A 24684-nucleotide genomic window follows, 5' to 3' on the forward strand; every position below is an offset into this window, starting at 1 on the left:
TTTATTTTTGCCAGTCTCTGGTTTGGTCTACTTGGGTTTAGTCTGCGCATAAGAAGAAGCGCACTTGCCGTGCGTGAGGGAAGTGGTGCATCTGCCCGCACGAAAAGAAGCAGCGCCCACGCGTGAGGAAGCGACGCACCCGCGCGTCAGGAAGCGGAAGCGACGCACGCTTTGCTTCGTACACTACTTCAGAGTGTATAAATACACTCCCTCTGTTCCTGGTTAAAACACACCAAAGCAATCTGCTTTCTCTCCTTCCCTCTCTCTATATTCTTCCTTTACCGAGAGTTTGTCCTGAGGCTTGGCTTATAGCGATCTGAGGTTGAGTCCGAGTGCGCCGTTCATCTTGGAGTGCACCTACGAACGACGCAAGTGGTTGTCGGATCTTGGGAGAATTTTGCCGGAGAGTCTCTGCACCGTGGGCGGCAATAAATTCTCCAAAGAAGTCGGCACGCCGACGCTTCAACCGGAGATACATTTTCTCGACCTCTCTTTTATTTACCTGTTTACTGCATGCTTGCTATTTGGGTGCAAATAGATTACTATGTTAGCGTAATCAGATTACAACAATTTTAGAGAATTTATTGTAAGCATCAGTAGACATGATAAATGATAGGGTAACGGGGTCTGATGAGGCTAGTGCTAGACCCGAAAGATTTTTCGGGCAAAACTTCAGACGTTGGCAACAACGGATGAAATTTTGGCTTACTACACTAGGGTTATTCTCCGTTATAGAAACAGATCCTCCTTCACCTAATGAAGTGGAACCTGCCTATAGTGCTGCCTTACAGAGGTTTAAGAAAAAGGATTATCTCTGCCATGGGAGAATCCTATCTGCCCTCTCAGACGCACTATTTGATGTGTACTGCTCAACCTCTTCGGCTAAAGAGCTGTGGAAATCTTTGGATAAAAAATACAACTCCGAAGATTCTGCTTTAGAAAAGTACACTATGGTAAAATTCCTAAACTTCAAAATGGTTGAAGGCAAATCTGTGGTTGAGCAGACACATGAATTTCAAGTTCAAATTCATGGACTTGTTGAAGGAGATATGCCATTACCCGAAAAATTTTAGGTCTTGCTATCATCGAAAAATTGCCTCCGAGTTGGGAAGATTTTGGCATGACTCTTAAACATCGGAGAGGTAAAATCTCTCTAGAAGATTTGATGATTGTCTTAAATATCGAAGAAGAACATTGGAAGCAACATAAAGATGATGATAAAAGAATGCCTATGGATTTTATTCCAAAGGAAAACATAATAATCTCATCTGACAAGAAGAAATTCAAAAATCAGAAAATGAAGAACAAGATGAAACCCAAACCAAAGATTCAAAAGAAAAATGGAACCAAGTCGTGCTGGGCATGTGGACAAGTTGGACATTATGTCAAATTCTACCCTAAGAAGAAAAACCAGAGAAATATATCCAACACCAAGGCACAAGCAAATGTTGTGACTGTCAGTGACGGCACCAGCGATAGGTTTGTTACCTTCAAACCTGAACTAAATTTGATCTATCAACCCAATGAATGGTTAGTTGATACAGGTGCTAATGTGCACTGTTGTGCTGATCGCTCTGCCTTCCTTACTTATCAGGTAATTAAAGCCCCTTCCGTGGCCATGGGGAACCATTCTGCAGTCAGGGTGTTTGGGATAGGACAAGTTGACCTGAGGTTTACCTCTGGAAAAGTCCTATTACTGCATGAGGTGCATCATGTTCCAGTGGTCCGTCGGAATCTTATTAGCGGGTCAAAGTTAGTCCATGCTGGTTATGAGTTGAACTTTAAATGTAATAAAGTTGTAATATTACATTTAGGAACCTTTATTGGAAAAGGTTACCTTAATGAAGGTTTATTTAAAATCAATGTAGAAAATGCTACCTTAAATAAATCTACTGATATTGGTTGTTCATATAACATTGAGTCTTATGATATATGACATGACAGATTAGGACATGTCAATTTTAATACCGTAAAAAGGATGATAAATCTAGACATGATTTCTAAGCATGCTATAAATGATAAGAAAAAATGTGAAGTTTGTGTGCAATATAAACAACCCCATAAATCCTTCAAATCAGTTGATAGAAATTCTGATATTTTAGAATTGATTCATACTAGCTGTTGTGAGTTTAACAGTGTAATAACGAGAGACCATAAACGGTATTTCATTACCTTCATTGATGATCATTCTCGTTATTGTTATGTTTATTTGCTGAAAACTAAGGATGAAGCTTTAGATAAATTTATGATTTTTAAATCTGAAGCTGAGAATCAAACAAATAAAACTATTAAGAGGTTAAGGTCTGATAGGGGTGGAGAGTTTACCTTGAACCTGTTTCAAAAAGTTTGTCAAGATGCAGGTATAATTCACGAGGTAACTGCTCCATATAGTCCTCAATCCAACGGTATAGCAGAACGGAAAAATTGAATCCTTGAAGATATGATTAATTCCATGTTAGGTAGTTCTGGGTTACCCAACTACATGTGGGGGGAAGCTCTATACACTGCATGTCATGTGTTAAATAGAGTCCCATGAGGTCAAGGGATAAAAGCCCATATGAGCTTTGGAAAGGCCGGAGGACAAGTTTGAAATACCTTAAAGTGTGGGGGGTGCCTTGCAAAGGTACTAGTACCTGAACACAGAAGGAAAAAATTTGGTCCAAAGACCGTAGATGGTATCTTCTTGGGTTATGCTCAAAATAGTATTGCATATAGGTTTCTGATTATTAAATCTAAAATTTCTGGAATAGATGCAAATACTATTGTAGAACTTCGTGATGCTATATTTTTTGAGGATATACTTCCTATGAAGACGAGAACACCTCAGTCTATATCTAGTATTCCTACTAGAGATATGCCTGCTTCCATAGAGGCCCCATTATCCGTAGAAGGTACACCTTCCTCAAGTCACTATAGACTAGATGAATCTAGTGAGCATACAGAACTGAGAAGGAGCAAGAGGCAACGTGTGTCTACGGATCTAGGCCAGGACTTTATCACCTATAATATAGAAGGTGACCCTGTGACATATAGAGATGTTATGGCTTCTCCTGAAGCTAAGCACTGGAAAGAGGCCATTAAAAGTGAAATGGACTCTATTATCTCTAATGCTACTTGGGAGTTAGTAGATTTACCTCCTGGGTGTACCACTATAGGATGTAAATGGGTGTTTAAGAAAAAACTAAAACCTGATGGGTCAGTAGATAAATTCAAAGCCCGCCTAGTTGCTAAGGGATTCAAACAGAAAGAAGGGATTGACTATTTTGACACTTATTCTCCTGTTACCAGAATTACTACAATCCGAGTGTTAATAGCATTGACATCCGTATATCATCTTGAGGTCCATCAAATGGATGTCAAAACGACATTCCTAAATGGAGATCTTGAAGAAGAGATATATATGGATCAGCCTGAGGGACATGTAGTTTCTGGAAATGAGAATAAAGTCTGTAGGTTAGTCAAATCTCTTTATGGTTTGAAGCAAGCCCCAAAGTAGTGGCACGAAAAATTTGATAGTGTTATGCTATCGTTTGGCTTTGAAATGAATGACTCTAATAAATGTGTGTATGCTAAAATGAAAGGTGATAATTGTATTATCTTATGTTTATATGTAGATGATATTCTACTTTTTGGTTCTAACCTTTCTATTATTAATGAGACTAAAGCCCTCTTAAGTGGTAAGTTTGATATGAAGGATATGGGTTGTGCTGACATGATTTTAGGGCTGAAGTTGACTCGTTCAACTGATGAAATAGCAATTTCTCAGTCACTCTATGTTGAGAGAGTATTAGAGAAATATGACTATAGCCAAGTTAAATCTGTCGTCACACCCTATGATCCTTCAAAAACTCTCCACAAGAATAAGAGTGGTGTGACAGTGTCTCAATTAAGATACTCACAAATAATAGGTAGTATAATGTATTTAGCAAATTATTCTAGACCTGATATTTCTTTTGCTATAATGAAATTGAGCAGGTTTACCAGCTGTCCGGACAGAACGCATTGGGATGCATTAGACAGAGTACTCAGATACCTAAAAGGCATTATATCCTTGGGCTTGTGGTATAGGAGATTCCCTGCAGTCCTAGAGGGATATAGTGTTGCTAGTTGGATAGCTGACACTGCTGAATGTAAAGGCGTTACTGGTTATGTCTTTACACTTGGAGGCGGTGCAGTTGCTTGGAGGTCTGTTAAACAAAAAATTATAACCCGTTCTACATCTGAGGCAGAATTGTGTGCTTTGGATACCACAGTAACTGAAACTGATTGGCTTAAGGGTCTTCTTTCTGAAATTCCCTTGATGATAAAGTCAATACCTTCTATTTCAGTACACTGTGATAATCAAATAACAATAGTTGAGATTAGAAGCTCCAAGTATAACCAGAAACAGAAGAGACATGTACGAATAAGATTAAAGTCTATTCGTGAGTTAGTGTCTCTTGGAGTGGTATCATTGGACTTTGTAAGTTCAAAAGACAATAGTGTTGATCCACTCACTAAAGGACTTGATTATGAGAAAATCAAGAGATCCAGTAAAGGAATGGGACTGAGGCCTATCCTGGTTTCATCTATAGCGACAACCCAACCTATCTGATTGGAGATTCCAAGAAGTAGGTTCAATATGGTATAAACAAGCTATAAGGGTGAACCGTAAGCATCAAATTAATTGAGATGTAATCTCATAGTCTCTTCCCTGGATAGATGTTTGACTGCTAGTAAGGATGAGCTTAGGAGCTCTTAATGAGTTCAAGGTCTTAATGACAGGATGCTCGCAGTACATCCTTGGAGAACTCACCTATGTAAGTGTAATTGTGTGGTCGCGGTGTGGGGGGTCTAGGCAACTCTCCTTAGCACTTATGAAACAAGATTCGGTGGCATGACCGTAATGCACCAACCTAGAAGGATTCAACCGTCGCCCGTGATGAGTTGTTACCAATTGATTTTCACATATAAAAGGTTTAAGTTCAAGACTAAGTTCACTTCAAACCTATGTGAATAAGATTGGTGTATTTAGGTGAAAATTCAAACCGGAAGGTATTTTTACTAAAAGCTCATTGCAACCAAGCCTCAGGACAAGTCTCTGTTTTTCGACCAAAATAATTTAAATTAGTGGGGGATTGTTGAGTTTTGAGTTTAATTCAAACTATTTCATTGCTTTTTGTAATGCATAGATGTATGCATTTAGTCCCACATTGCTAAGTAAGGAAAGGTTGGAAGGTCTTATATATGAAGCCCTTCCATCCTTGCTTAGCAAAGTTAAGGGGACCTACACGCATGCGCGGGCTGAGCCCAAATTAGGTGGTTTCGGGGGGTTCGAGCCGGAAATCCATAAACCAGGCGCGACGCACGCAATCATCGCGCGCAGGGGGGGTGCAAATCCCCAGCTCGCGGGCCTCGCGCTTGCAGGTGGACTGGTTTGTTTTTGTCAGTCTCTGGTTTGGTCTACTTGGGTTTGGTCCGCGCATAAGAAGAAGCGCACTTGGGTTTGGTCCGCGCGTGAGGGAACGAAAAGAAGCAGCGCCCGTGTGTGAGGAAGTGACGCACCCGCGCGTCAGGAAGCGGAAGCAACGGATGCTTTGCTTCGTGCACTGCTTCAGAGTGTATAAATACACTCCCTCTGTTCCTGGTTAAAGCACACCAAAGCAATTTGCTTTCTCTCCTTCCCTCTCTCTGTACTCTTCCTTTACCGAGAGTTTGTCCTGAGGCTTGGCTTATAGCGATCTGAGGTTGAGTCCGAGTGCGTCGTTCGTCTTGGAGTGCACCTACGAACGACGCGAGTGGTTGTCGGATCTTAGGAGAATTTTGTCGGAGAGCCTCTGCACCGTGGACGGTAATAAATTCTCTAAAGACAGTCGGCACGCCGACACTTCAACCGGAGATACATTTTCTCGACCTCTCTTTTATTTACCTGTTTACTGCATGCTTGCTATTTTGGTGCAAATAGATTACTGTGTTAGCGTAATCAGATTACAACAGAAACTACCTCGTGCGCTAGCCATTAGACTATCTTACACATGGAGGTTCATTCATGTTCCTTGTGTGTGTGTGGGTGACAATTCTCCCCCTTGTCTCTCCTATTTTCCATCCAACTATAACTGTCCTATTCGGAAATATATATATATATATATATATATATATATATATATATATATATATATATATATGCTATCATCATTCTGTACTTAGATCTCAGTTGTTGATACAATTTTGTTAACGCTGCAATATTTTCAGTTTATCACGTTGGGTTTCAAGGATGTTAGAAACTCTCTGGTGATGATGTTGGAGAGCTTCATTACAAGTACTATCCCGTGTCACCAACCCCTATTGAACAAGAAATGGCTGATGCCTTGCCAGCTTGATTTCTCTAAATTTGAAATTTGCTTTGCCAATTAAAAATAAAGAACTATACGTCAATGTGAAATAGTAAACATTGTTTTGTTATCATCATGTAGGAAATCCATATCTTAATTTCATGTTATGTTGAAGCCCAAATAATGACTGCCAGCGACATCGTTTTCCTGCATATGTTGTTAGTTTTCGTCGTGAACTGCAAATTGATATTTGTTCTGTTCTGATGGAAGTAAAAGTTGAATAGGTATCATTCAAAATATCATCACTAGAGAAAGTCACTCGAATGCCTACTAGTTCCACCCTCAGAACCACAATTCAATCAACTGAGACACATGGCTGAAACATCAATCCTATAATTCTTGAGACTAGCCACGGTTCCAAAGCGAACGAGCACAAGTTTTATCTGCTTCATCCCACTTTTTGTTTCAAGCTCTGAAAATTACATAAAGTTCTACACAATTAAAGGAATCATGCATCCCTATGCGACTCAAGTTAATAACAAAAATTATACACTTGAGGACTTTATTTTCTGCAATTATACATACAAAACGCAATGCCAAAAAGAAAACAAACAAATTCAAGAATAAGTGACTAATCATCCATTCTCCAAACCTCACGGAGCAACTGGTATCTGATAGAACTTAAGTTGTCATTTGCTTTGTTATCAAATCTTGGACTGAAGGACTTGTCCGTGATGGAAGATAGCGGTGAATCCAGTTCCTCTAGCTCATCATCACTTGTGTGACATTTTCGGGCGACAGATGACCCAGTCCTTGTAAGTGAGGTGGCTCGTAGCTCTCCAATGAAGCTCTTGATGAAGATAATTGATGGCGGAGAATAGATTACAGGAGATGCGTTACAAAGAATATTTTTTATCTCCTCCTGGCTACTGTCAGCATATTCCTGATAATATTTTAAAAGATCAAACATGACAGAGTTCTAAGATATCTCGAACTTTGTATGGATGTTAACAAACATATGCAATGAGTGCAATAGATTTGTCAAGTTTACTTTCTAACCAATAGGACTCCGACATCCTGATCTAGACTAATTGTATCTAATGACTAGAAATTGCAGACCGTACTAGCGTAGAAACATTAACTGCTACAAAAGCAAGTATGATGAACCGAGTAAAATAGTTATAAAGCTCATCTTTTAAAGTTTGTTCTGATTGGTATGTTAGGCTAGAAGAATAATGGCCACTATTTGGCTTGATTGTAAATTGTAGATTAACATAAATGGAGGATTGAGGATAAGGAAGTTCTTTATTACTAACCTCAGATTCCAGTGCTTGAAGGACGGCATTAGGAACTGGATCTGGACAAAATTCATCTGGTAGGAATCTATCAAGAATATGGTAGATCACATTTGGACTAAATATTGCACATGCCTTCACAACAATGATGAACAAGAAATAGGATCAGAGTTTCCAATAATGACATGCGGTTTCTTACAAATTAGAAATCACTACAAATTAAAACGATGCTACTAATGTATGAGCAAACCTCTATTCTGATTGACTTTTCTAAAAGCATATCCTTTGGAAGCATTAGAAGATCACTAAGTGCATTCAGTAAATGGAAGGTTTTAAATGATTTTGTAACTGTTATCCTGTCGACTTGACTGTTGCCATCAGCATGAGATTCATCCACATCCATACCAAACAGGTCAGTCAGTAATCTAGACCAATTCCCAACCTATCACAAAAGCCAAGATCAAAGACAATATAAATTGAACCTTACTAGACAATAATGATGTATGTTAAAGATATTGATACATGTACTCCACATTGTAACCAGTAGTAATAAATGAGAAATACAGAGAACAGAACAGTTTGAACATCCAATGATTTAATTATCTTAAATACTTTTGCAGAGCATTTATAAGGATTTAAATTGTTATCTATACTTGTGCTTTGATGTCACTTACGGCATTTTTAAGTTGAGCTCCAGAACCAAAGCTTAATCCACCAGTAGGGATAGGCAGAACCTTGGAATCACTGATGGGATCTGACATTGGATCTGTAGGGATGTTGTCATCTGATTCACGTAAAATAGCATTGAACATAGCCACATCAAGTCTTGCCACACATTGTTCCATGACCTGGGAAGGAATGTTTCATAGAGTTTCAGTTTTAATAGTTTGCATATTGCAGTCATGAAAGTTATCATAACTATTGACGCATATATTTATGTAATATAAGCAGAATTTTCACAGAAAGTTTCTTTGAGGAAAAAAGGACTAAAGTAAATAACACTCCTATGATTAACTAGACAAATGAAGAGATGATATATCCTTATTGCTACCAATCTTTCATCTGCAACCTCCTAATAGCACTTATATGAAGATGATAAGTAGACTAGTGTGTACCAGTACGGACTTGCCAAGCAAAACAATGAACAGAATATGAGCATCATTAAATATAATGAAGATCATAAAGATTAATAATAAGACTTTATACCACTGACATCTTCTTTTCCTGACACTAGTAAAAGAGTTAAAAAGAAGGAACTATCAGTAGATAATGTGCTAATGACATGCTTGAAAGGGCAGTAACAGAACATGGTTGTCTTTGACTGAAGAAAAGAAGAACATGACTTGAATTGGCAGGAGAAGATTGGGAAACAGAATTATAATGAGGCCCCAAGTTCCAACAAGTGACAGACCCAGACTTCCTAATCTGGATGGATAAACTAATTAACATTTATTATATGTACTAGTTTGATATGGTAATTGTAATTACACCTAGTAAATGTAGAATTTCTTATAAATTCTAGAAACTTAGGACCGAACTTTCTGTTTGAATTTCTAAAAACATGAGGATACCTTTTCAGCATACCTAGTTGGCCAAGCAATTGCTGTTAACTCAGACAGAAGTTCAAGTTCTCATTTTGATGACTTCCTGAAGATAATTTTTTATTCAATGACAATCTTAACTTATGTAGCCCAAGTGAAAGCCTGATCCAACCCAAATATCAGGGACCTCTTGATATCTAAACATGCATAATAAGCCTTAATAATGTGGAATTAGCAAGTGGTCTTTCAGCCTACCTATCTCACTTAATATCTTTAACTTTCAATACTTCACCCCAGACCCAATATTGGTAGTTGTGACTGACTCTAATAACATGTTAAAACCCAATGCGAGGAACCTCTCAGTACTTAAACATGCTTAGCGACTAAGCATGTAGGACTACAAGGTGGAATTTCAACTCTTTCTAACTTCATTAGTCTGTTTAGCACGTGTACTTTTACTACCCTACAGCTACTGAGCATGTTTATCATAATATTAACTTAGTGACACAAAGATCTCATTGATCTAAGGATTGATGATGATATACTTCACTATAGGCTAGTACATCAATAAGTAGAAGCCTACACTTACCATTCTAGATAACATAGGCAAGCATCCACACTCAAGCCCTTCACTCCTAAGAGGGCAAAGTTGTTTAGAAGCGTCCTTGAAAGCTTTCTTCCAAATTTTTAAGGACACATTTGCTTGTGGATCACCCATGCTTGGCATCTTACCAAAGCTTTTGCTCGAGTATGATCCTAACAACTGTCCACCACCTACATGGCTAGACTGCATACAGGGAGTGAAAATCTGTACATGCCATTGATGTCAGTCATTTAAGAACACAATTCTAATATTGTAAAAATCACTAATACTGACCATACAATTACAGAAATAAAGAACAGACCTGCCACCATACATATTCAATTGTTCGGGAGAATATCCAGCTTTCAATCTTTTCCAGTGCTGAAATGAAGGTAGCTGGGTCATTCCAGTCTCCAGACAAAGAAAATTGCTCATTGTTACGAGAAATAGATTCCCATTTCAAAGGTGAAGGTTTGCTCTTAGGTAACTTCACAGATCCATTATATCTGAGGCGGGTAGTAGCAGACTGCTTAGTGTCTGGGAACTTGACTGTTTCTGTCACTATGGCTCTTAGAACAATTGTGTTTGATAACCAAAAAGTCAACCTGTTTAAAGTAGAAATCAAAATATAAGGAACTTGCAGATTTCAATTAACATGGAAGTTCTTATCCATCAGGAGGTGACTTGTGAGGTAGGAACTTGCAATTGCGTGATAAAAGTTTACCTAGATAACAAGTTAATGTTAAGTAATCAGACACTCTTCGTATTCTATATCTTGATCTGATAACAATAGTAAATAAAGAAAAAAAATCCTACATGCCTTGGCACATCATTTCCACATGCTTTTGCAACCAAGGCTAGTCCTGATGCAATACTCCTAGCAGCACTTGTGATCCTTTCAATTGGCCATTGTCTTGAAGCATGATTATACATCCTTGAAAGCCTTCTAGCAGGAGTGTGAACTTTATGTGACGAACTCCCATGTTCAGCCATGGTAGAATAAAGGGCTATCTCTATGGCAGCAGCTTCTCTCAGCTCTGCTTCAAGTAACTTAACTCTGAGCTCCAACTCATGGACTTTGTCATTGTAAAAGCTTCTCCCATTTCTTCTAGGAAATTGGTTCACTTTACTTGAACCTGAGCTTGTACTTTCATTGTCATCCCTTCCATCATCAGTGCCAGAATTTGTGCCATTATTAGACACATCTTCTTGGATATCAACTTCTTTAACATATTCTTTATCCTGGTCATTAGCACCATATGCTATGCTTCCCATCGAGCGTGGGGGTGATCTTACGGAAAGCTTCATAGTCCTCAACCTTTCAGTATTAAACGAACTACTATGCCTCTCACCAAGAGATCTACAGCTAGAAGAGGCTGAATCAGTCGACAAAGTCCCAGTACTTTGCTTAATTTCTCCTTGCTGAATGTCAGCGATATGTTCTATGCGTGCAGTTGTATAAATAGGATTTTCAAGGGCCTCATTCATAGTTTGACTAACAGGAAGATGATCACCATGAATTTTGGTTCCGTTTACTGATCCCATTTGCTTCTCTTTGGAAATGTTATCCTTATCATGCTCATCCAAGTCTTCCTCTGAAACCTTTCTACTTTCCTGTGATTTCCCAGTCTGCTTTATATTTTTCTCTGATTCAGATATGTTAGACTCTTTTGTCTGAGGTGCAAAATTAGAAGATTCAACTTTTTTCGTGATTAGACTATTATCTTCTGCATGTACATATTCTTCTGCAATATTTTCTCTGTTATTGCAGCCTATTGATTTTTTTTCAACTTCCTGAATCATAGAATTCCCAACTGTAGCATCTTTTGTGCTGCTAGAACTAATTTCTTCCTCTGGAATTTTATGAGTTGAAGATGAACATGCTACAGTGCTTATGTTATCTGGTTTCATGCTGAGCAACAAATTAGTTTCTGACTTAGTATAGGTCTCATCGATATTTTCTAGGCACTCAGTATTGCTTAAAGATCCTAGTGATTGAGACTTGACCAAAGTTTCATTTTGATCATGGACAGCATCCTTTAGATGGGATGTTTCTGTTAACTCCAACTCCAATTTTGCAGGCAAAGATGGCAAACATAATTTGGATTCAGAATCACTCGCCACTCCATTTGATTTCACTATCTCGGGCACATTCTGCAAAATCATAAAAATAAATAGCTGATCTTTATATCAAGAAAAACAAATTGCACATCCAATCACTAAATATAAATGTTTAAAATTTAAATTAACCATCAATACGACTGACTAAATTATACCTCGGATAAAAAAATACTGAATGGAAATACCTTGAGATGATATCGAGACATTTTCAAAGATGACTAAGAGATTTTACAGAAGAGTTGATGTGCTAGGGTCAAAGGTGTAAAGGGTAGAGGGAGAGAAAGAAAATATTAAAAAAGGACAGCCCGGTGCATGAAGCTCCCGCCATGCGGGGTCCCGAGGAAGGATTCATTGTACGCAGTCTTACCCTGCTTTTTGCAAGAGGTTGTTTCCAGGATTCGAAGCCGTGACCATTTTTGGTCACATGGCAACAACTTTACCGTTGCGCCAAGGCTCCCCTTCGAGAGAAAGAAAAGATTAATGTAATAAAAATGATTTAATTGATTTGAATATTTTTACTAATATAGTTTTGTGTAGAGAACAAATGGAGGGCTAAGATTTATGTAGTTGATTCCAAATAGTTTGAGATAAACACACCATGATACTTGATGATTAGTAATCTAATATAGTTAATCTAAATGTAATGTAGCCCAATTATTAGTGTTGTTCCCAGTATGACTAAATTAATTTTGTTTGAATTTAAACTGAGTTTTGGAAATCTCTCAAATGTAATGGATCTTTAATCTCAAGATATATCACATTAAATTTGATGAAGTATACAAGACTTTTATATACTTTAGTAGAAAAAATAAATTGAATTTTTTTCACTGTAGCCCTATTCTTCTCTCCCTTGTCCTCCCATCCACCCTTGGTTTCCCTTAACTATCATGTCCACCAGCACAAGTGCATTGGTAGGAGGCAATGACTTGTACCAGAATTAGATCTAGAGGTGTCAACCTGAGCAGAGACAATCAAGGAAAACACGATAGAGAGCAAGGGATAGAAGGCAAATATGAGCTTGTCCCTGTTGTAGGTGAGCTCAGTGGGGTAGAGGTTGATAAGTGTGTAATAGCACTAGTTTGAAGGTGGAAAGGATGGAATCAACAAGCAAGAATAATGACCCATGGCAAGGGACGAGGTCAAGGCCTAGGCAATATTTTTGCGGCATAAATGAAGAGTTTTATTGAAGTTAATTTTTATAGAAACCATTGAATACAAAGATATATTTTAAGGATACATCAGCAAGTTTAATAGTTTACTTAAGAGATGGCAGGCTATAATTGGAATATTTTTGTATGTTCATACTTTATATATAAAAATTGATGCAAGTTGTAAAATTGATTATATATGAAACAACCTTCTAGCATGTACTATAAACCTTATAGCATATTGAAAAAGTAAATAAACACTGGGAGGTCAAATGGAATTCTCCCAAATTAGAATACTGAAACAGTCAAGAATACATTTATGAACCTCAAATCAAAATCTGTAAATAATTTGATAACTAGAATCTTTTATAGACATTTAATAAGTACCTTGTTCTCTTCTGGGTTACCATGAAGCAAGGTATCTGCTTTGACCTCTTGAGCAGATGAAGAGTGGTCAAGAGATGAAAGCGAAGAGACGTCATCATCAGTGAAGGATGCAATTTCAGCTTCATCGGCGTACTCCTCATTCATCAAGTCTGACACTGATTCCTTCACATCCTTATCTATTGATACCTCCTTTGAGAGACTCTCTCCTGATGTAGAACCCATGTTTGCATCGTCTATGGGTTGGATCTTAACATACAGCATTGGCGGCATTGTGTTCCTGAAGCTTCTCTTGCTGGTTACTGGGATGCCAGCGGTCACAGTTTCTTTAGCTATGTTGTACTCTGCCAAGTCGATTATTGCACAGCCCAAATGCTGCCCTTTAGACTTATCCCTCCTGGGTTCGTACAAGTTGAACTCAAGCGCATTCTTCTGAAATGCACCTTTATCATTACCTTTGCCTGAACCTTCTTTTAACAATGTGACTTGAAGCTTGAAGGATTCATTAAATTCTATCTTCCCTTCTGCAGCACCTGATCCAAGGTTAGGGGTGACAATGCTAGTGGACCCAGAATGGCGGTCCCCATTCTCCCAATGCAGGACCACAGAGCGCAGGGATTTCAGGGACTGGGATGGTGGCCATGGTTTTATTTCATGGATGTGGATGATGCAGTCCACAAGAAATGAAGTGCCCTTCTTTTGCTTTGACCGGAGACCAAGAACCATGGCTCCAATATTTGATTTCAAGGTGGGAGAATCAGTATCTCGGTAGTGCCACAGACGATGTAGATCAGACTGATTCTAATATTTCATTCTTGATAGCAGAAGTAAAACTCTACTGGAACCGGAGTGGGAAAAATCAGGCTAGAGATTCATGTCGCAATTTCCCAAAAACTGGGGAAAAAAACTAATTCCTACTTAGAGGAACCAATGAATTGTTCTAGAAAAAGACAACTAAAAAACTATCAATAAGCTAAAAACTGAATTATTAACCGACTCTAGTATAAAGAAATTCAATATAGATCGCAAAAACACGAAACAGATAGAGCTAAAAAAATGTGTCAAATTCACCCAGAAAAGGCGCAGATTTGGCTATTCGCATCAAAATAGTTGTAAAAAAAAATAAAAAAGGTGAAAGGAAAGAGCTCCAGCTGACTGCTTGCTCATTTAGCCACAATGTTTAAACTGTTTAAAATTAACAGACGGGGTTCACTTCTGAGAAAAACCGGGCGAATTCACAAAAATCTAACTAAATTCCGCCAATCCGAAACTAAAACCACAAGAAATCCACGAATCTGAAATGTCAAATAAATCCACAAAATGTCACCGCCAATTCAGAAAGTTCGGTTTGCAGTGGTATCAACAACCAAGAGACATAGCAACCTGGTTTCGACAACAAAAACCTCATTGAGGAATCCAAAAAAAAACAATTTTCAGCAACCCAAGCTTCAAAAAGAAGTCCATACGAAATGGAAAACGAGAGGAAAGATCACCTGGCAGCACCAGCCAGGACTTGGGTAGTCTAATCGAGCTCCGGACGGCCTCCGCCTCTCCGCATTATCTCCGATTGAGCCCCTCTTCGTCGTCGCCCGTCGGTGTTAGACGAAGAAGGGGAGTATAGGCCGTCCAAAGTGTCGGAGAGAGACGAAGAATTAGTATAAAATTAATAAAAGCAGCAGCTGTTTCCGGCGAATAAATTTAAGAGAAATTTTTATTTGGCCTCCCAAACTTTATCTAGATTCTAAAATACCCCTGAAAATTTCAAAATTTTCATTTATTTCATTCTCTAATCATTAACATTTTGGTAAATAGTAAAATGATAAAATTTCAAAAGTATTAAAACCACCAGACACATTTTTTAAAAAACGATAACAGTTCGAGGATATTTTTGATAATACTAATATTTTAAGTGCGTTTGAGAAGAGATTAAATTTTTGTGTGAGAGTGGAATGAAATTTTTCCCAAGAATGCCATGTACTCGCTTTATTTACCCACGTGAGTGAGAGGGGCTCGTCGTGGGCCCAATGCATAGATTGGGCTGCTATTTGTCGGTTGGTGATGTTGACTAGATTTACCCAGTATTCACTGACTGGGGCCCACCTTAATCTGGAATTGATGAACGAGGGGTTGATGTCCAGTCTAATCCCTTGGTGCGGTCGGTGGTCCATCTTACACTACAAATCTGGGCAAAATAATTATTTCACTATAGTTCTGCAAAATAATCTGCTCTTTCACTATAATTATTTCACTATAGCTTTTTGACATTTCATGTAAAAATAAAAGACCCTTTACCAAATCAAGAGTAGATTTTTCACAGATTCAGAAAAAAAAAGGTTATAACATTTTAAATAATTTTTTTTTTCAAAACGATTGTCCTTTTATGAACAATTTAAACAAGCGAACAGTGATGTCTCACCAATTATATTCTCCCTTGACAAGGAATTCAATTAAACTCGATTACCATCCATTTATAATTACCATTCAATATGTTATATATAATTGCCTTGAAGAAGTCACAAAAAAAAAACAAGCATGAGCCATAATTATGATTAATTAAACGTGATGATGATGAGGCAGTTGAGACGTCAATTAAAAAATAAATTATTTAAAAATATAATGATGCACAGTAGCGAATTATAAGATCCCTCTGCACTGACAATCTTAAGATTATGTGGCCTCTGGAGTTTGTATTTTCATACAGAATATACGATTGTTTTAATTCTTTTTAATTATTTATTGACTCTCAACTTATATTTTCATTAATTAATTAGAGTATCATCTTACTTCAATTCAATATTATAACAATTAATCACGGATATTCAAATTGGTGTTTGTTTCTAATCCATTACGTAGATTGTTACAACTTGTTAAGTAGATTAAACCCCTGACAAAAATTTACAGCCGTCCTAAAATTTCAAGGGACGCCGAACAAATATAACATTGGGATTAACTCCCATCCAAAGAGTATCCATTGGAACAAAAAGGTGAGGCTGTTACTATAAAGGTCCCTCTAATATAGTCACATACTCGTTGAATGGGATAAATAGAGATATTTGTCTTAACACAGAGAGATCAGACACTAAGCGAGTCATTTTGCACTGTTAAAAATTAAACTCAAGACCTATTAGACCACCCATTCATATATATATATCAATTACGTCAATCATCCACGAGGGCTTTCCAAAAAATATCCATGCATTATTGCGTTACAGGTTATAGGATCAGGATCACCACCTCTTGCAATCATCAGACCCAATAATTTGCTTGCAGCAGAAGTGGTCGCATTGCTTTGTACTAATCTCGTAATGCCTGCTGATCAGTATGCTCAATGGGGTACTGAATATATTATGCGCTCATTTAGATTTATTAACATTAAAATAAATTAAATATAATTTAAGTTCGACAAAATAAATGAATATATCTGTACGCTTTCAGGCTAGCATCTTTAAGAACATTCATCAGTAAAGCTAGGAACTCAGTATCTAAAACCATCAGACCAATGTGTATATTACGAAATGGTAGTAAAAAAGTATGGCTGGATAAATAAACATTTGCAATCGTTAAGAAATGAATGAAGGCTTCCAAATCATGTTGAAGAGGGGGAAAAAAAGAGTACAAGAAATATATTAATTACCCAATAAAATAAATAGTGAAACCATAGCTACAGCCGAAATTGATCGCAGTAGAATGGCATGCATTTTAATAGCTTCTCCAACCAAAAGAAACAGAAAACAAAGACCTCGACTCTAATCAAATACAAGTACAAAACAATATAATTGAGACAAGAATTAAAAGATGGATGTAAAATAACCTGAATCTAACACAATCTGAAGATTGAAATGAAAATTTCACCTGTAATAAGATCAACGAGAAGTTATAGATGCAATTTAGTTCTCCACATGCACCCAACGACCTTCTTGGGAGCAGGATCATTTGGTCCTTTGTCTCGCTGGCCAGATGTGAAATAAAGCCAGCCATTCCAGTAGCCAACCAAGGTGGTCTTGATGCGGAAAGGCAACCTTCCCAACACCGACCATTCCTGCAAATTTAAGACAGAGACTTGATCAGAAGTGCTTAATTCAAGAAATATTAATTACTGTGAACCATGCTTGCCTGCAAACTACCAAGTGTAACAAATGTTGAATTAATTCATCTTTCATGAATTTTCAGATTTATAAAAAAATTCCAATTTTTTCTTTTTTATCTGAAGAAGGCCAACTATTTGATGTTTGCTTTATTGCATTCTTAGAGACCAACCAAGTATGAGAATGATGTTGTAGTAGTATCGCAATACCAACCAAGAAAGTAAACAACTATAAAACAGGTGAGCTATTGGTACCCAATTTAGCACAAATTCTAGTAAGAGTGAGGCAATTTGTGGAAAATGGATATAATGTTCAGTTAATGAGAGGAGCATGCAAGATATTTGATGTATTAAAGAGTGCCACTACTGGGATGCCTTTCTAGCCACTGTCAGAGAAAACAAAAAACAGGCAATTTCAAATAAAATCAATATAACTTATTTGCACCAGAGAAATCAATAGAAGCACAAATGTAATTTAAATACCAGCTGAATATAAAAATTCAAGTTAACTTACAAAGCAAGTGATATATATACCAGGAGGCATACCCACAATCTGCTCTGACCATGTAATGAACACGATGAAAAATAGCTAATACTAGGTCTATGGTCTGCTAATAATTCTTAATTGGATCGGTAAACACCAATTGGTTCCTGATCTGCTTGATTCTTTTGGGCCAGGCCAACTTTATTTGGTCACCGAAACTCATCTTTCTGAAACTTTGGCAACTCATCTTCCTTTTAACAAAATAAGATGTACTGCTCCTCTCTGTAGATCTTCATGATACAAAAAAGAAAAAAGAAAAAAGAAAAAAAAAAGAGCAAAGCTTCACTGCTCTCTGAGTCAATTAGGAGTGGCGGAAGGTTGGGGAATTGCAAAAGGATGTTATGAAGATCATACAAATTGCTTGCTTGGGATAAGTAGATGGTAAAGATCCAGTCTTCATAGCAACTCGGGTTTAGGCTAGTACTAGATGGACTAACTAACAAGATAGGTAGGTAATCAATAAATATAAAAGTGCATCATGTAGTCCCATACACTTATTTGCATTCCTTTCAAAAAGGAAATCTGGTTGCATTAATGTATCAGTGTGATTCGTACCTTCTTTCCATGCGCTGAACAGCGAAATCAAATAAAAATGATCAGGCAGCTAAAAAAAATAGTTAACATTCATCTAATAGAGCATCTAAAGAAATAGTTAAAAAAGGAAGAAAAATAATTCAAACAATAAATTGCTCCACAAAAACAATTTCTATGTAAAGGAAAAAGATTCCTACCAATTTATCCAAATTGAACCGAAACACTTCTCCAACTAACACCATCTTTTTGGTTATAGGATGCTTTTCTGTTGTACCTCCAACAATTATAATTGAATTGTTAACGTTAACCCATGCAAACTCTATATGAGAATCTGGTTTGGGCATGGGCGGAAGTTCCTTCCATTTCATTTCATTATCGAGCATGTAGACATCACTGTACACAACCTGGATAAGCAAGAATAGAATTTGAGGAATATGGAAATATGAGTGCTAAACTAAATGACTGCTAAGAAAGAAGCCACTAGATGAAAAACATGGAACACCATAATATAAGTGTTGCAACGTGAATACCATGCCAGTAAATTCAATCCCGCCATTTTAGGCATGTGGAACAAATACATAAAAGTTTATAAAATTAAATAAACATTAAATGATGCTATAATCTTTAATACTTGAACTCATCTTCCCTTTTGAGTCCATGTCTAACATTTACACTCTAACTGGGCACTAAGTATTTTTCTTGATCACATGTAGAATTCAGAAACAGTCACATCAGGCAGTTTCATCGATACCCATGTTGGATACTTCTATCGAATGCAAAAAACAGTCTGATTTTTTTTTAAAGTATTGACTTAAGAATAACTAACCTCACTTCTTCGGACACACTTGAAAATTGGTGATCCAGGTTTAGCCATAAAATCACCCTCTTGACCACCAATGACAATAAGTTGATCATTGGCAACAATGCAGGCCCTGATTGGAAAAAAAAAAAGGTTAGATTGAGGATTGTACCATGATAATGGTAAAAATGTGACTGCAGAATAGAATTTCTATCAATGTCTCAAAGTCATATTCGAACTGGGATTCTTGGAAAGAAACCACATGTCTCAAGCATATATTTGAGAATGATGGTTAATGATGTGATATATGAAGAATAATATAAAAGGCCACTCTAATTGCAGTGGGTATGGTTATGTTACTACAAGAGCAAGTTGTCACTATCATAAGGAGGAATAGACAAGTTGCATCAGTTGCCTAACAATGGGATCATTACAGTATCATGTGGAATATGCCTTCATTTAAATGGCGTTTTTCAAGTCAAAAAAATAGTCAGATCTGAACAGCATAGATAACTAAAATTAACTGAAGTACTGAACACTTTCAGACACATGGAATAGGCTCCTCATGCTTATACCTTGCATGATACTTAGCTGATGCACTACATGCATAAGGCTGTACTTGTAAGGAGCATTCTGTCTGACATAATGCTCAATTTCATTTTTCTAATTTATTAGCTCTCTTCTGTTAAAGTTTCTTTGAAATGTTTGGTGCCCATGTAGAACTACAAGTTACATTACTCCTTGAAATACTGATCACATAAATTATCTTCCTGTCAGCGAAATAGAACTGAACCTCAAATTAATAAATAAAGATATGAATCTGATTGTAACAAGTGAAAATATCTGTAAAATGGTTACAAATTTGAAAGTCCAGCCAAATTTTAAACTACAACTTATACATAAAACAGGCTATGTTATAGGAGAAACTATAGCTAAATCTTCTGAAACAAAATTAGGTACTAACTTTAGAGAAATGACCCACAAACCTGTGGGGTCCACCACGAGGCATAGGGATTTCACTCTGCCATTCTTTCTGCAAGGCCTTCCCGTCCTTCACAGCAAGACTCCAGTGTTCTAATCCAGGTTCATGGCGGTCCTCCTTGCTTCCACCCATGACATGGAGTCTGCCTCTCCAGAGTTGGGTAGCTGGAGCATACCTACAGGTGCTAGTGTTAAAGCTTTTCTCAATGTAAACCATATAAATCCATGTCTTGTTGTGGATAGTAGCAAACTCCATCGCAAGTAGCATGATTATGGGTCCATTCTGAAATGATATTTAATTCATGGGATCTAGTAGCATTTTTTATGTTGACCAATTGACAATGTAAAGAGAATGTGAATTATATAGGTGTTACCCTGTTTGACCTTTAAAGAACTCACCTAGGTACTGGCAAGGGTGGCAGATCGTGCCACTCTTTCTTCTCAGTATCCAGCACAAAATTCCTCGTAGTAGGGCCTCTACATTGAGGACCATATTGTCCAGTCACTATATAGATGTATCTGCCATCTGTTACCATTCCTAAATGAGAATGAGCCATTTCTTTGGGCATGTCAAATCTTCCTCCCCATGTGTTATCAGTAAAATTATAGATATCTACATGAGAATGAACCTGTAAAACAATTGTTAGTGTAAAAGATCTTTAAACAATGTAGAAAAGAGAAATACATTCGACTGCTGCCAACCTGAAATCATTTGTTTGTTTTTTTTTGCCTTTATTTTCTTGTTGCAAAAATCCAACGAGTTGGATATACAGCTTATTTGGATATTCCTAATGATATATAAGCTTGCATTGAGTTCAATGGTGGGAAAAGATCCATGTACTTGACCTCAAATAGTTAGAGGTCTGTGTTGTTGTTTACAAGAACCAAGTTACAGATTATGTTGTTTGTTTTAGCCATGATTTAGCTTTTGCCAAGCAAGTTAGCTAATGTTAGACTTTGTGAAAGAGTTTTAAGCAAAACAAGTGCATAGAATTTCCTGGTGCCATGTAAATTCAAAGAGCACAGCCTATAAAAACCAAAGACTAGCCTACAAAATAAATGAGAAACTCCTAAACTATAAAATAATTGCTTCTGTGCAATATCAAATCATGCAATCAGGTCAACGACACAGTAATGTGAAAATCTGATACTTTATTTGTGAGTTGGAACTCAAGTCCATTTCAACTCTTAAACAAATGTCAGACTGACAAGCAGGTAAAATGAGGCATTGAAGCTCAACTTTCTATTGAAATTCTATAAAAGATCTTAGTTATTACTTCTATGAAAGTGGTTATTTCCCTAAAACATTATCTTAAAGTCAAACAACAGTGAGATGGTTAAGGAATGGTTGAGAAATAAAAATTCCTTTAAACTAATATAATACTAAGGAATTCCCTCATTTACATCATAAATTTTTTTGAGAAAATTCAACACATAAATTGCCACCTATTGGAAAGAGAACAAAGTTAGTAAATAGAAAAAGAACATAAAAAAGTTACAGACTTCAATGTACATGTTCTGCTGCTTACAGTTGCAAGCACATAAATTGAAGGGGAAAAGGTAAAGAAAACAAAAGATAGAGCAACTGATTGTTGTATCTACTTATTGGAGACAAGTTTAGATTGAAGAGTTTGAAAGAGGAGGTCAGTATGCCTTCCCTTGTTTTTAGATTGAGGGGTTTGAAACAGGAGGTCAGTGTGCCTTCCCTTGTTTGGGTAGCTATCTAAAGAAGAGGGAACGGAATTCCCCTACTCCATTTGCTTTCATAAGCATATATAGGTGCATTTATCATTGCTGTCCCCTTCTAGCCCTTCTTTCTCGCTTACTCATTACTTTTACATGAATTTTTGAAAATTTAAGAAGTGGTCAATATCACTGAAATAATTAAAACAGATCATATTTTGGATAGGATGTCAGTGAAAGCATTCATACATTGCTTGTGTCACATAATACTTCAAAAACTCAGAATTGAACTAAGTGTAAGAGACTAAATATGTGAAATGTGTTCAGATAATTGTAGATATCAAAAGTCCATTATAAAACAGAACATGAGGGCACGAGATGCCAGTAAAGTCCAAGCTATATAAGATTCTCACATAGTCGATTGTACCATATCCAGCAAAGACAAACAAAAGATTTTTAATCTGAATAGCAGCGCCATCTAGACGTGGAACAGGTGCCTCTGCCATCTCTTCCCATTCTAACATTGTTGCTGGTAAATCAGCAAATGTGGCATTCAATTCTTTTGATTCTAATATTTTTAAGTCCTTTTTCTTCTTAACCTGCAAAAGGAAGATTTATTAAAATCAGATAAAAAGAAGAAGCACAAGGGAAATGCTTATGCGACTAACAGATATAAACAAAAGAAATAGAAGAGATTGAAAAGAAGCATAAAAGAAAAAAATTACTGAATCTGTAATTACCAGAATTATTTATCTCCAAACTAATACATTACACTTTAAATTCATTTTAGAGTTATTTATCTCAAAATATGAAAATTGTCTACTTGCTATTGTCGACATTCCCACAAATACCTTTGCTTCTCTTGCTCTCTTTCAATTAGCAAGCACGAGGAGGTATTTATCATCAGATTCGCTAAGAATTTTCAAGATAAAAGCAAGAAAAATAGTCACCAGACAGATAAAGATTGGCCTAGAAAAGAAAACGCATCGAAATTCTAACAACGACGACATCAGGAACGAAAATCTCATACTCACCACCGACTCGGCAACCAGATCGCCTGCACCGGAAAGTCTCTCGAGAGATCGATCGAGGTTTCCGGACCAAACGAGGGAAGAAGAAGCGGAATTGGAGTAGGCCCAAAGGAAATCAGCGACGAGGGCGACCCCTAGAAGTGCGACGCAAGAGAGGACCAAAACGTACCTCCCCGACTTATTGGATCTCGCCATCGAGATCCCCGAGGGCCGACGAGGAAGCCCGAGTAGGGATGGGAAATGGCCGGCGTGAGAAAGCAGAAGACCGGGGAGCGAGATGGCAGTGTGATTTGAACGGGGAGGATCGCGTGCTTCGCTCCAGCAGTGATGGGGGCTTCGAAGGAAGACGGAAGAATATGTTACACCGCCGGGACCGGTTAGTAGATGTTGCACTTGCTTTTATTCAGAGGCGCTGTCTGTGGTAAGGAGTCTCACGATTTGTGACTTAACTTGAGTCGCGGATCGGGATGGTGCGCGGTGCGATGTTCCATCCTTCAACAGCTAGCGCAGCCGCGTAGAGCCGTGAGATATGTCGTGGCGTAATTTATGTTGCGCGGAGGTGGCAACTTTTTATTATTGGGCAAAACTAATAAACAGACGTCCCAAATTTTACAAATAACCTCCTTGTTTTTTTTTCAAAAACAAAAAATAATAAATAGACTTTTCCCCCTTAACTTTATCTTAAAAATACTCTTACATGGATAGAAGGGAGACTGTAACTTCTACTCATTATACAAGTTATCTTATATAAGAATATAAATGAATCAAACAATTTATGAGCTATTCGAAATTTGATTTGATAAAAATTTCATTCAAATTCATTAGTTTAGTTTATCGAGCTGAGCTCGAGCTTGATTTCAAACTCAATAATTTTATCAAACCGAGTTTGAACTTAAGGATATTCGACTCATGAGCTCACGAATATGTTCGTTTATAGACTCGCGAGTTCGGACTCGAACTCGGCTCATTTAAAGGGCTCGAGCTCAACTCGTTTAAAGGGCTCGAGAATATGTTCTTTTATAGGCTCGTGAATTCGGACTCAAGCTCTACTCGTTTAAAGGGCTCGAGCTCGACTCGTTTAAAGGGCTAGAGAATATGTTCATTTATAGGCTCGTGAATTCTGACTCGAGCTCGGCTTGTTTAAAAGGCTCGGGAATATGTTCATTTATAAGCTCGTGAACTCAAGTTCGAACTCGGCTCCATTAAAAGGCTCGCAAATATGTTTAATAATGTATTGAGTTTGGAAGTTTAATGTAGTAATTTAGGATGTTTAATAATATGTTGAGTTTATATTATTTTAGTTGTTAAGTTGAATATTTATTCAAATGAGTTTTCGAGCTCACTTAACAAACTTACAAAACGACCCTTAAAATGAGCTCGAGCTCGCTTAATGAGTTAGGCTCGTTAATTATGATAATCGAGCTAATAACGAAACGAGCTCGAACTGTTCGCGAGTTTAGTAATTCCAAAACAAACTGAACTTGAGCTTTGTAATAAAAGTTTGATTCGAGCTTGAGCCGAATTCGAACCCGAATATAACTTAAATAAATTGAGCTCGAGCTTAATACTGTTCGATTCGATTTGACTCGTTTACATCCCTAATCTTATAACTTTTACAAGGTAAGGTAGCGAATTTAAAATTTAT

At 37.2% G+C, this 24684-nt stretch overlaps 2 protein-coding genes across 5 annotated transcripts; both read right to left on the bottom strand.

Moving 5' to 3' along the window:
* Positions 1-6725: 6725 nt before the first annotated feature.
* LOC122005343 lies at positions 6726-14134 on the bottom strand. Its single transcript, XM_042560359.1, has 8 exons — positions 13387-14134; positions 10551-11884; positions 10053-10335; positions 9737-9955; positions 8281-8454; positions 7857-8048; positions 7628-7741; positions 6726-7254 (listed from the first exon to the last, which is right to left on the bottom strand). The coding sequence occupies exons 1-8, from the start codon at positions 14107-14109 to the stop codon at positions 6943-6945; spliced, it is 3351 nt and encodes a 1116-aa protein (XP_042416293.1). The 5' UTR covers positions 14110-14134; the 3' UTR covers positions 6726-6942.
* An 894-nt stretch (positions 14135-15028) lies between these two features.
* LOC122005344 (kelch repeat-containing protein At3g27220-like) lies at positions 15029-23420 on the bottom strand. 4 transcript variants are annotated; one of them, XM_042560362.1, is made up of 8 exons: positions 23043-23420; positions 22422-22607; positions 20725-20954; positions 20331-20501; positions 19372-19477; positions 18743-18949; positions 17236-17422; positions 15029-15565 (listed from the first exon to the last, which is right to left on the bottom strand). In XM_042560362.1, exons 1-7 carry the CDS (start codon positions 23232-23234, stop codon positions 17258-17260), a joined length of 1257 nt encoding a protein of 418 aa, XP_042416296.1. In that variant the 5' UTR covers positions 23235-23420; the 3' UTR covers positions 15029-15565; positions 17236-17257. The 4 variants fall into 4 exon arrangements, with proteins under 4 accessions (XP_042416296.1, XP_042416298.1, XP_042416297.1 ...); XM_042560364.1 differs by lacking the exon at positions 15029-15565 and adding an exon at positions 16387-16692; XM_042560363.1 differs by lacking the exon at positions 15029-15565 and adding an exon at positions 16387-16719.
* Between the last annotated feature and the right edge of the window lie 1264 nt (positions 23421-24684).

This window comes from Zingiber officinale, chromosome 7B, assembly GCF_018446385.1.
Source record: "Zingiber officinale cultivar Zhangliang chromosome 7B, Zo_v1.1, whole genome shotgun sequence".
Taxonomy (NCBI): Eukaryota; Viridiplantae; Streptophyta; class Magnoliopsida; order Zingiberales; family Zingiberaceae; genus Zingiber; species Zingiber officinale.

What these genes read in the sequence shown, in the direction of transcription:
- LOC122005343 (XM_042560359.1), bottom strand. Translation starts at nt 14,109, where the DNA reads ATGGTTCTTGGTCTCCGGTCAAAGCAAAAGAAGGGCACTTCATTTCTT. An exon ending in TGTGGAAATGATGTGCCAAG is followed by an intron (nt 10,336 to 10,550) that starts GCATGTAGGATT and finishes TACTTTAAACAG; the next exon opens with GTTGACTTTTTGGTTATCAA. An exon ending in TTCAAGCACTGGAATCTGAG is followed by an intron (nt 7,255 to 7,627) that starts GTTAGTAATAAA and finishes AAATATTATCAG; the next exon opens with GAATATGCTGACAGTAGCCA.
- LOC122005344 (XM_042560362.1), bottom strand. Translation starts at nt 23,234, where the DNA reads ATGGCGAGATCCAATAAGTCGGGGAGGTACGTTTTGGTCCTCTCTTGC. An exon ending in GATATGGTACAATCGACTAT is followed by an intron (nt 20,955 to 22,421) that starts GTGAGAATCTTA and finishes ATTGTTTTACAG; the next exon opens with GTTCATTCTCATGTAGATAT. An exon ending in GGTTCAATTTGGATAAATTG is followed by an intron (nt 17,423 to 18,742) that starts GTAGGAATCTTT and finishes TTAAATTTGCAG; the next exon opens with GAATGGTCGGTGTTGGGAAG.